General features: G+C 35.6%; 1 protein-coding gene across 3 annotated transcripts in view; it reads left to right on the plus strand.

Annotated features, from left to right (window-relative positions):
* Nucleotides 1–8,311, plus strand: part of LOC128211201 (histone-lysine N-methyltransferase NSD2-like) — a 48,303-nt gene extending 39,992 nt beyond the window's left edge. For all 3 annotated transcript variants that reach the window (XM_052915696.1, XM_052915695.1, XM_052915697.1), the window contains exons 19-21: nt 4,750–4,856; nt 5,742–5,946; nt 6,146–8,311. In XM_052915696.1, coding sequence (XP_052771656.1) covers nt 4,750–4,856; nt 5,742–5,946; nt 6,146–6,756 — 923 coding nt within the window. In that variant the 3' untranslated portion in view covers nt 6,757–8,311. The remainder of the gene's footprint in view (nt 1–4,749; nt 4,857–5,741; nt 5,947–6,145) is intronic.
* Nucleotides 8,312–13,467: the final 5,156 nt, after the last annotated feature.

The following is a 13,467-nucleotide window of genomic DNA, read 5'->3' on the forward strand; positions in this document are numbered from 1 at the left end:
GTGAAAAACAGCTTCAAAAGCTTCATAGACAATTTGCGCATCCACCTATGAAACAATTGAAAGGTCTTCATTGTGATTCGGGCTCCTGGAAAGATGAATATGAAGATACATTGATAAACATTGAAAGAAACTGTGAAACCTGCAAAGTTTACTCTAGAACACCATCAAGACCTGTTTTAGCTCAGGGCTTTTACCGCCCATTTTGGGAAAAAGGCCCTAGACATTTTGGGAAATTTTGCGTCGTGAAAATGCCAAAATTGGGAAATTTTACAGTTAAAAGAAAAAGCTGTCTAGTCTCCTGCGAATACGGAAATGATTTAATATTAAGTTTATTTTCCCTTTAAAAGGACCAAAAAATATCAATCCTTGGGGTGTAAATATCTATTGCAATAAATCATGACAGATAATATTTCATACTGATTTCTGAAAATGATGAAAATCAATGATTTCCGAGTTCAATTATCAAAAAAAACTTTACATCCCATAATTTATTAGGATATTGAAAATGAACCAGTACCGTAAAAAGACTTTCTAAAATAAAATATTTTTTTTTTATATTTTTGATTGGGATTTATTTCTGAAGATTGGGAAAAATATCTTATATTTTGCTTTGGGAATGGGTCTGATAGTCGGACCCGTGGGTACTATAGAAAAAGCCCTGTAGCTATGCCGATGGCAAATTTTTTTAACGAAACGGTAGCTATGGATCTGAAACAGTGGAATGGTAAATGGATCCTGCACATGATTGATATGTGGTCTAGGTATACTGTGTTGGTGTTTATTCTTAGGAAAAGACCACGTGACATTGTGGATGCAATGATGAAATTTTGGGTAGGTCGGCATTGCGTTATGGGATCGATCATCACCGATAACGGAGGCGAATTTAACTTGGACGAATCTCATGAAATAGCATCAATTCTCAATGTAAGAGTATGTACTACTGCAGGTGAAAGCCCTTTCCAGATTGGTCTTTGTGAAAGGAATCACGCTGTTACAGATGTTATGATGTTGAAATTAGAGGCAGAGAATCCTGGAACTGATATTCAAACGTTACTGTCTTGGGCTAATATGGCTAAAAACTCCCTTCAAATGTGGAATGGTTTTAGCAGCCACCAGTTGGTATTTGGTAAAAACTCTAATCTTCCTAACATTTTCAAAGATAAACACCCTGCACTCGAGGGGACCACATCAAGTGAAGTGTTTGCAAAGCATCTCAATGCTTTGAATAAGGCGCGAACATTTCTCATTGAAACAGAATCAAGTGATAGAATTAAGCGAGCACTACGATCAAAGATAAGAGCTTCAGAACAAAAATTTGAAAATGGTGATTTGGTGTTCTATAAACGTGAAGGAAAGGATAGATGGTTAGGACCTGGTAAAGTAGTGTTTCAAGATGGAAAGGTAGTGTTTGTGCGACACGGTGGAGTGTTTGTTCGAGTGTCGCCAAACAGACTGATTAGAATTGAAAACTATGGTTCAGAAGAATTTGTACAGCCTCAAGTGCCAAATAAAGAAAGTGTTACTGAAGTGATTTCTTGTTAAGATAATAACATCAATGAGGAACGACGCAATGAAACTGTTGAAAATGACACTGAAACAGTAAACAGACAAATAGAAAATGTAGAAAAAGAAGCTATTGCAAACAAAGGAACAAAGATACAATATCAACTTGGAACTAACTCGGGATGGATTAATTCAGAAATAACTAGTCGCGCCGGTAAAGCAACTGGAAAGTATAAAAACTGGTATAACGTGAAAGACGAAAATGGTGAAACACAAAGTATTGACCTTGAAAAGTGCGAGTGGAAATTACTTGAGACTAGTGAAAGAGAAATTCAGACTGAAAACATAGAAGTGTTGAGCTCAGAAACTAAAAATACTGACAACGAAACTTTGATTGCCAAACAAGCTGAATTGGAAAAGTTAAAGCAGTTCAATACATATGAAGAAGTATCGTTTAATGATCAAGATGTGTTATCAACAAGATGGGTAATAACAAAAAAGGACGGCCACACAAAAGCTAGATTGGTAGTGAGGGGTTTCGAAGAAGATAATTTAACACAAAGTGACAGTCCCACTGTCGGGAAAGGTGCTATGAGAATGTGTTTGTCTATTGCTGCTATCAAAGGTTGGTGTATTAAAACTACAGACATAAAATCAGCATTTCTGCAAGGAAAAGAACTTGAGAGGGATGTATTTATTCAACCTCCTAAGGAAAGTGGTTTTTCAGAAGGGACAGTATGGAAATTAAAACATGGGCTATATGGTTTGAAGGACGGTGCTAGACAATTTTATTTTAGTGTAAGAGATGAACTGGTGAAACTGGGTATTGTATAGTGTGATCTTGACCCTGCGGTGTTTTCATTGTATGAAAATGGAAGATTGGAAGGTATAATTTGCTGTCATGTGGATGACTTTTTGCATGCGGGAACTGACATATTTGAGAAACAAGTTGAAAAGTTACGCAAAAGATTTTCAGCCCGGAAAATTGAAGAGAAGTGTTTCAAATATATAGGATTTGAATTGACTCAAGGTAATGATTATGTAAAATTGGATCTTTCTGATTATGTTGCTGGGATAGAGTTTCAGGGAGTTGAACCTGGCAGAAGTCATGGTATACTATCTCAAGATCCATTACTGGAATCCGAACAGACAGTGTTGAGACAAATTGTAGGAAAATTGAATTGGGTGGTTCAGGATTTGAGGCCAGATATGGCTTTTGAAATGATTATTCTAAGTACAAAACTAAAAAATGGATGTGTAAAGGACTTATTAAGGGCAAACAAAACCAAAAGGAAGTTGAAAGAAGCAAAATCATACTTGAAATACCCAAAGTTGAAAGGAAAAATAAACATAGTAGTATTCTCTGATGTTTCTTTAGGGAACATTAATGACGGCACAGGGAGTACTTTAGCTTATATTGTTTGGTTGATGGACGAACATGGACACTGTTGTCCAATAACTTGGAAAGCTAACAAAATCCACAGAGTGGTACGTTCAACTATTGCTGCTGAGGCTCTAGGTCTCCAAGAAGGGATTGAAGCTGGGATTTATTATAGACATTTGCTGACTAAGATACTTAGGTTAAAAGATAATGACATTGACATTCAAGTATTCATCGACAATAAAAGTGTGATAGATGCAAAAAACTCTTCAAGACTTGTTAGTGATAAACCGTTGAGAATAGACATTGCAGCAATTCAGGAAGAAATCAGAAGAAGTGAAATTAAATCAATTAAATGGATTCCTGGATCATTACAATTAGCAAATGTTATGACAAAGCAGGGAGCCCCAAGTTTTACATTACTGGAAGTGTTCCAAACAGGAAAAATGACTGATGAAATTGTAAAGTTAGCAATGAAGAAATAATTCATTTAACAACAGTATTATGTTTCAGGACCATAATCATAATAATTATTGAGATAGAGCAAATAGGAGAGACAATATGCTCAGAATGATAGAACTTAAGACTGTATTTACAATATGTTTTATGAATAATGAGAATGTGTTTGTTTAATCTTTAAAAGTATTTTTCTTCATGTTTTCGTTTAAAGTTCAAGTTACATTTCTTTTCTATATTTGTTCATAGCTTCACACGCAAGAACATATATTCTTTTCATGCTTCTATGTTTATGTTGTTAATCATTTATTGTTTATTTAATATAAGTAATGTATGTCATAAAAGCAAGAAAATAAGAAAATATAATTAATGTTAATAATGCAGTTCAGTCCATATATAAATAAGGGGAATTACTCCTCCAGTCTTGTTGTCAATGTAAGGGAGACAATTTGATGTTGAATGAATCTCCTGATGTGAAGAGTACTTGGAGCATGTGTTATGAATGAATTAATAAGTGACTTTATGTATGAGTGTTTTTTATGTACGAGTGTTTTAGTGAATTTAACATCATGTATACATGTATCGTTCATGGCGTATATTGTGCGTTGGTCGTATTATTGGTCATTTTCATCTTTAAATCAGACTTTCATTATGTACTTTAACATATAATTAAATAAAAGGAAAACAAATGTTGTTTCATGCTTTTAATTTTGTCTTTTTAATTTCACTTTAATGATTTTATATATAAGTATGCACTTCAAATTAGTTACAGTATAGCTGGAATTTAAACCCGGCTTTTATTCGAGCGTCTAGATAATCGATATTTATAATGAACATCAGAATTACAATGAACGAAAAATTAACAGCATAAAAAATAATGAATACTTTGTACTGTATTATTGTTGTTTACCTCATTAATATTCATAATTCTTGATATAAGATATCAACCAATCAGTTGTGATAATCATTACAAAAATAATTAAAATACGCCCATTAAAAAATCGATGCTCGTAACGGTCGCTACTCGTTCGCTCGTTAGCATCCATTGTTTGGTGAAAGGTCTCTAATTGGTAAACAAAAGAATTATGTAGGTGAAAGTTCCGCTATCAAAACTTCACTAATTGACATCAGTGCTATTTGTAAATAGGGACCGTAAATTGTCCTCTTGGCAACTAACCAGATCTGTTCCTTCGTCTGTAAATCGTGTATATGGTGATTTTTATAGATTTTTTTTTTTTCGAGTACGCGAGTAGTGATTTGGTACTCGAATACTCGGGACGATCAATCGAGTACTCGTTGCCATCCCTAATAATAATATTAAATAGAATAGTTAATCTGAAATTGCAGTGTTTTTCTATCTTTTCTTTTGACTATTTGTTTGACTGTTTTAATTTTGAGATTTATTCTAGGTGAAGAGTTGACTTTCAACTACAACTTTGACTGCCTGGGAAATGAGCAGACAAAATGCCAGTGTGGGGCGGAGAACTGCAGTGGCTACCTCGGAGTCCGACCTAAAGTAGGGACATGGTCAAACAATAGCTAAATGTTTTGTTTAAGCATGAAGTCTGTTAAGGAATTCAAGAAACAGTTTTATTTGATCTTATTTGTATTTTTACAAAAAAAAATAATATTTGAACAATAATATTTGAACTAAGTTTTATGGGCAAACATGAATATTTCCAAGAGATAGGAAAAAAGCTTGTAAACATAACTAATTAAAAGATACAGGGACACTGCTTTACAGAAAGTTTTTTAAGGACCCGCACAAATTTACAGGTGCCCTATAACAATCACCCTGTCTGTCCATCCATCCACATTTTTCTGCTCCTCAAAAAGAGAGCATATAGTGGCTGCTTTCCGCAAGTCAATTTGTTTATTGTCGGATATCATGTAACATTTAAAATGTATGCTATATATAGCTTTTTACTGAGTCCGGCTGTCTCTCTTTTTGTGCACCCGTCAAACAATTTTATGGACAATAACTTTAAAAATACTGATGGGATTAAAATAAAAAATTGGTATAAAGATGGCAATGAAAGGAAGAGTAGTTTGAGGAGAGGTGGGGTCACTGTTACTATTCAGCGTTAATAACTTACAAGCCGTCCAAGATATCAAATCAATACTTTCTAAACTTTCTCAAAGTAACAATACGCTCTTTAGTGACAAGTAATTTATTCTTTTTTTTCAAGGTATTAAAATTAAACTTTTTTTCTTGCCTTCACATTGCTCCCACTTTCAAATATGCTATCACTCGCCCTAGGGCCTTTAGCACTCCCGTGATGGCTCTAGTTGATTTCATTTGCTAAAAAAATCAGCTTTTTTAGGTATACAAGACTGTATGCGTTTGAGCAATGTCTGCTTGCTTGTTGTGTGTTATAGTGGTGTGTTTTGAAATGTTTAGACCCAGTCTGCTCAACTAGCTGAGATGAAACGGAAGGAAGCAAAACACACAAAGCTCAAGAAGAAAAAGAAGTTACTGATAAAGCGTAAACATGATGACGATTGTTTCCGGTGCGGAGAGGGCGGAGAATTAGTGATGTGTGACCGCACATCGTGTCCGAAGAGTTACCACCTTCGTTGCCTTGGGCTTAGTAAACCACCATATGGTAAGAAAAATATGTAACATATTTATAACTGTTTCAATAAAACTAAAAAAAAATGATAGCCAAAGTAAAAATCTATGATGTGTGCACTTGTTTATTTGCTTGTATGGCTTGTTGTACATGCTAGTTTTCAATGGCCTTCAAAAAAATAAAACTTGTTGACATTTTCTGCAAAATTTATGAGTATAAAACCACATTTCAGGAAAATGGGACTGTCCCTGGCACCACTGCGATGACTGTGGAAAGCCTGCAGTTAGCAAGTGTGTCGAGTGCCCCAATTCCTACTGCCAGACCCACACTGAGGAACAAACACAGGAGTTTGAAGGCAGAATATATTGCACAGAACACGAAGATCTGCTCGATACACTGATGGAATCTCAGTCACAGACATCAGCTCCATCTGATGATGAATCTGTTCAAGATGGCGAGAAATCTGAGAAACCTACTGGTAAGAAAGATGTCAGTAAGAATGGGAAGAGTAAGAATGGCGAGAAGGTGAAAAAAGATAACGGTGAAGTTAAAGAGAAAAAGACTAAGGCTGAGACTTTGCCACCGAAGAAACGTGCAAAGCTTCAGGCTGAAAGTATAATGGGGAAAAATGAAAATGGCGATGAAAAGCCTGCTAGTGGTGGAAATAATGGTGAGAAGGTAACAAGTGTTGGAGGTAAAGCAACAAAAGCTCGGCGGGGGTCAGCAAAAGGGGAGGGTGGTAGAAAGAGTTCAGGTTTGGAAGAGACTCTCGCAGTTGCTCCTATGTTTGATGACGATGAGGAGGAGGAATTTGGACTTGTTATAGATATTCCAAACTTCTAAACTTTGCATGAATATTGATTTTCATAACATGTCATTTCATTTTTTTCATGAATGTTTTTCCTTATATTTTTCTTCGTTTTGGTGCAAAGTTTATTTTTTATCTTGATACACAAACCCATTTATTTCATTGAGTATGTGAAAACCGAGTGATTAAAGCAAAAAGGTTCTTTTACTTCTTTTTTTAATGTCACTTAGAACCTTTTTCTATTCACCCATTGAAATGTTCTAGGCATTCCGTGAGTCTGTTGGCAGCTGTGGTTTTTAGGTTTCTTTCTACATTTGGAAAGTCATGTATTTGTTTCATTCTTGTGTAAAGCCATTATTCATTTCCTGGATTAGTTTAGTAAAGAAAAGATTGGTTAGAGCATTCCTCCATTAAACATGAAGCAAATTGATGAACCAAAAACCAATGATGGTTTTGTGAGCACATTTAAGACAGATAGTTTTTTAATGTTGACGAATCAGGTTGTTCTCACAGAATCAACATTAGAATTTTATACTGTTCAGGATATGTTGATGGTAATGTATTTTTTCAATTATTGTCTTAACTAGTTCAGTGGTCGAAATTAGCGCAAGCCCTGCACTGGGTAAAGCAGATGTGTAAAAAAATTGGGCTTGTTCATCCAAAAGCTTAGTTTCGATTACTGCTAGTTAGCTTTAGTTTTATCATTTATGAAAGCATATTCAATTCTGTTCATGTGCTTGGATTTATTCTCATTTCATATTTATCCTTAATAATTCACAGTTTTAAATTCTAGCATATTTCAGGAATTTTAAAATTGTAAAATATGTTAAATATTAAGAGTTTTAAGAGTATAATATCAATTTACATTATACAATTACATGTATAACATGTTATGTGCTGTAGAGACTGGGATGGGGTTGTTTTTATCAAGAATCGGAGGAGTGATATTTAAAACTGCAGTACTCCTGTAGGAAAGGGATCCCAGTATTCAGGATGGCAGTCTTGCAAAACAAGCTGTCTGTAAAATAAAATGTACATTAAATGGTTATTTATGATCAAATTTTACAGTGGTTGAAATTAAGATTTGTTTTATTACCTAAGCCTGCATACTTGATATTCATCTTTAAATGATCAAATCAAACGATACAAATAAATAAACATGATTATATTATACCCAGATCATTTTACATGCCCCAGCTTGATTCTGATTTATAACACTGATTTATTGGAAATAATTCTGCACTATGTTTGCATGCCAAGGTTCTTATGTTACCAGATTATATTGTTTAACAATCAATTCTGTTTATGTATAAATACTGCTATGCCATCATTTATAGCTATTCTCTGTGTTCTCAAGTGTTTACATATTTTTATCATAAAATGTTTCAGAATTTTAATCGTGTATATATTGATAATGAAATTCTACGATAACTGATTAATTATGTGGATTATGTATATACTCAAAATATTTTAATTGAATTCCTTGCATGAATAGCTACTGTTCTCTGTTAACATATTTGGTTCTTAACAGATGCTTGTACAGTGAAATACATTTCATGGAAGAGAACTAAATAAATGTCTGATGAAAAATACCGTCATTGTTTTGTTTTTGGGGGGCCACTTTCGTTGAAATTTGAAGTCTTAAAGATGCACCCTTTCTTACAAATAAGATTAATAATACAATTGTTTTAATTTACCAGAAAGGAAGAATATATATTGAGCACAATGGTTTGTATGAATAATTCAGTGTTTAATTTGAAAGAAAGGTGCAGAAAACCTGATATTTCTAACATATGAGACAATAATTAAAAACTGTTAATCTTTTAGCACTCACCAGTCAATTGATATTTGTGCGATTTCAGCTATTAAATACATGGTTACAATCTTGTTACCAGTCATGAATACTTCCATAAATGATTATTTAGTATGCAGTTTCATCCCTCAAAATTTGTATTACATGTGTATGTACTGATTTTAAATACGAGTGCCACTATATCTATATTATCATTTTCATCAAATTATTTTCCTATGATAAAATGGATTTAATTTCATGATAAAACATATTTAATTTCATCATCAACTTGTCCGAGCACACACACATGATAACTGGGCTGAATGGGTTCCTCAATGTTCCTCTGGCAAAAGTTGGGGAAATAAAAGCTACACAATGTACATTTGTGACTTCATGTATATACATACATCATTTGATGAATTTGGCCTTTGAAATAGACGCATGCTTATCAGGAAGACGAGGAGTTGATGGCAACCGTAAGGCTGGACCAGCAAGGATTGTGTGAAGCGAAGTAGCAGGCACTAGAGCCTTGCCTGGTTAGTAATGGGACTCGGACGTCACCTGAGAAAACCACTATCATGTTTGCAATGCTTCTCGCACGAATTGATCGGTTGCAGACGAAGATATCAAAGCGTGACCAGCAAATCGTGGAATGATTGTCTGCAGTTACGGACGTATTAACGTTCGAGGACATTCTTCCCATGCCGACACCAAGTACCCCCAGAACTCCCTGCACACCAGTCAGGATGCAGCCGCTGAGCACGATCATTGAGAATCTGGGATTTGGAAAAAGACGCCAATGGAGATCTTCGGCAAAGATGTGCACGATGCTTTGAAGACGACACAGGAAAAATTGATTCTAAAAAGATTGTACCAAGCACATGAGTTAGTAAACATTGCAAAGCAAAACAGTCTGAACTCCAGCAGTTATTTTGCAAAAAATATTGTTTGTGTCAGCTGGAAGATATGAAAGATTTGGGGGTGAAAGTCAGTCATGGACTACAGAAGGGACGTATTCCCAGTGAGAAGATTGATGCAATTCTCACATTTATCAATAGTGCACACCTTGTGAACAAGGAATTGCACAAGGGTGGCGAGTTTGGTCTTAACAGCTCTGTATATCTAGTCTTCATTTATGACAACACTATGAGTCCAGCTTATAAATTAAATGGGTACAAACTATGTGACGGGGTTTCTGACGTTTGGCGTTTAAGTGTCAACATTGAGCTCTAGCGAGTTATATGCAATCGGAATTTCGTTCTCAGTTTATTCAGAACTTTTAACACAACACATATACAAAGTTAATTGGACTACATTCCTCAATTTTCAAATTTTACTCATCAAACCCTATGAAAAGGGAACTTCAGAGACCATACTCGCCGTGTATACGTCTATTTTCAAACTCATTTGCACTATAACGGAATTATTGGGGCCTTTTCAACTCGAAGCAAAATGTAGTAGCTCCAAAAAATGCCGCCGTGGTGTAGTGCTTTGAATTTTGTGATGTTTTTTATGCTCGGCCATTCCGTTTCTCTTAAAGGCGCGGACCTCCAAACCCAACAAGGCTGCATATAATTTCAAGCCTCACCAAAGGACCATGAAGATGAACCAATACCTACCCTAGATGGCTTAGAAGCGGGGGGGGGGGGGGGATAATGTTATGGTTGCCATACTACGGTCGTAAGATAACCTGATAACTTTCGCGAATTGTTCCGTGTAAACCACTTATGTTACTTACTGCATGTAAGTGGAATCCGCAAACCATAACCTGTTAGTACCTGAATCTGGAATGCATTTGTTCGTAACTAGTAACAACTCTTATCATAATCTAGTAAACCAGTTATTACGTTATGTCTTAAGTGGAATTCGCAAACCATAACTAGATAACCTGTTAGTGTTACACAGCATTAAAAGGTAACAGGTGACAGTAATGGGCACATTCAAGTCTGTTTTACGTCTTATGATTAATCAATTACCGAAAAAGGTTCGTTACACGTATTTATTTTTTTTACATACTGCACGAGCCAGAAAATGACCAGGCCGAAACGTGCATAGTTTACCGGTAACATCACGAAGGATTCTAATACATTGTTCATAGGGTGTACAGCTTAGAACTGCTCTGTATTGGGCAATACTAAAAGGCTGACCAAATGGCTGCCCATATAGATATAATGGAAAAAGGCTGACCAGGAAAATAAAATAGAATTGAAAAGATGTTTTTAATTAAAAAAAATAACTTTTATGTTTTAATAAGTATATATTCATTAAGAGTATTGTATTTTTATGGGGTTTTTTTTAAATGAGTTAAGAAATCGTGATGTTATATTGATGTCGAATAATTCAATAATTCAAGTCGATGCTATCAATTTATAGATAACAATTGATATAAATATATACAGCTTTGCATAACTTTGTATAGATCTGTACAGTAAATAAGTAAGTAAGTAAGTAATTTTTTATTATAGTGACATGTGTATATATACATCATAACAAATCAATACAAATATAAATAGTTTAAACAATTACACCCGGCCCATCGGGCCTATAAGTCACCTAGATATCACATATATGAAATACAAATTTTCATAAATTAAACATAACGAATATGTATGTAAGGTTTAAAGTGAATATTATACATATCTATAAAGGAAATGTTTATATCATCAAATACGTTTATAAGTGAGTTTACATATTAAGGACATTGCATGAACAAAATTTCAACGTAAAAGATGTAATGTTAATAACTAGCAATACTTTTAAGCAAACAGTGTGGTTTTTCTCAGAGTGAAAGCACTAACAATATACTTGGATAATTGTCTCACATAGTCCTTCATAAGTAAAACAAGTTTGTCTAGATCGGAGATATTTACAAAACTGTCACGTGATATGATATTACCAAGGTAGGTATTTCTCAGTTCATTATACAGAGAACATTGAAATATGAAATGACACTCGTTCTCAACTTCTCCAGAGTTACATAGCCTACACGTTCTAGAGTCCACTGGTTCCCCTAAATAACGACCGGTCTCTAATCTCAGTGGAAATATACCAGTCCTACACTGAGCCAATAATGAACGTTCATTTTTCTTAAGGTCCATACTCAGATAGGTTTCACACTTGAATTCTTGTTTAAATTCACGGTACGTTCGTAATTTCGGCATAGATCTTATATCTTGTGACCAAATGTTAACATAATAGTCCTTGATCAGCGAATGCGCGTTCTTAATATCAACAGGCTGTTTTGCATTGAAACTGTCAGATATTCCTATTTTGTCCATGATGTCCTTCACCTCGCTTGACCAGTTAGCGGTACATTTTCTATAGTCAATTTCAAACACCTGGGCGCATAGTCGGTCACGGTCCATGAGAACAAGTCTATTCCACAGGCGTAGCATATTACTCCAGCGGCGATAACGGGTGGGTATCCATCCAGTGTCCCCTGTCGAGATCGGCGCGAAGCGATGGACGCCAAGGGCGTACCTCATAGCGCGGTTCTGCACATTATCCGATGGTTGGTATTGTTTGTACCCCCACACTGAGCTGCAATAATCCATGACTGGCACAACACAAGCGTTATAGAGTTTCTCATATGGTTTAAAGGAAATGTCTTTCAAGGGGTGTATCTTACTTATAACACTTCCAAGAGCTCTACCTCCCCCCTTTGAAAGCCCCTCACATGTGGTTGAGAAATCGCCTCTGTCTTGAAAAATGATGCCTAGATACTTATATTTGTCCACTATTTCTATTTCATTATCACCAATACGGAAGATAAACTGTGTTCGTTGAGTGCGTGCTTTCCGGAAGTGCATACATTTCGATTTTGACGTGTTTATGATTACACGCCAGCGTTTGCACCAGTTGTTCAAAACGTCGAGCATTGCTTGTAGGTTTTGTTCAGAGTCTGCGGTTAGAACAATGTCGTCAGCGTACATGAGAATGGACACCTGGTGTTCCCCGATGGTGACGCCACACTAAGTCATTTATTTCCTTTACTAGGTCATTGGCGAAGACGGCAAATAACGTCGGTGATAACGTGCACCCCTGTTTCACCCCAGATATGCAATCGAACCAGTCTGTGTGTGAGTTGTTGAGCCGGACACAAGATGACGAACTCGCATAGATATTCTTGACAGAGTTATAAAACTTTCCATCGATATGATTTAGTAACAGTTTGTACAATAACATGTCCCTGTCAATATAATCGAAACAACGTTTCAAGTCAATAAACGCTGCATAGACATTCTTGTTGTTTCTTACAACACTACTAAGAGTAAAAACGTGATCTTCACACGATCTGTTCGCCCGGAACCCGTTCTGCTCATCAGCAAGGAGATTTCCCGTCTCTAGGTATTTTGTTAAGCGTTTATTTAAAAACGCCGTATACAGTTTACTGACACACGATAGTAGGCTAATCCCTCTATAGATCGGGGTCCTTTTATCTGATTGTGGGTCCTTCAATATTGGATAAATGATTGCTTTTCTCCATATTGATGGGATTTTACTAGTATCGAATATTAACTGAAATAACTGTTGTAACACGGCAATAACCGGCGGGTTTTTCAACACATCATACGGTAAATTGTCTATTCCACATGCCGAGCCGGATTTACTTTTCTGTATAGTTGAAGCTATCTCAACCAATGAAACGTTACTATTCAATGATTCGTTCGTGACGTAAAGGGGGTCGGCCATGTTATTCTCAATTAAAGTCTTGTGTATCTTTGCATTATCGTAGTGAATATCGTCAAAACTATCCGATTCCTTGCAGTTGTACAAGTCCTTAAAGTCATTTTTCCACCGTTCAAACACTTTCGTTTCATCACTGGTAACAGAACCATCAGTGTCATAAACTTCCATAGGTATGCGCGATTCTCGCCTTGGCCCTAACTTTTTTTTTATTTTTTCCCAGAATTCTTTAGGGTTGTTTGCCTCAAATGTCTCAATTTCAATGGCT

This window comes from Mya arenaria, chromosome 12, assembly GCF_026914265.1.
Source record: "Mya arenaria isolate MELC-2E11 chromosome 12, ASM2691426v1".
Lineage (NCBI taxonomy): Eukaryota > Metazoa > Mollusca > Bivalvia > Myida > Myidae > Mya > Mya arenaria.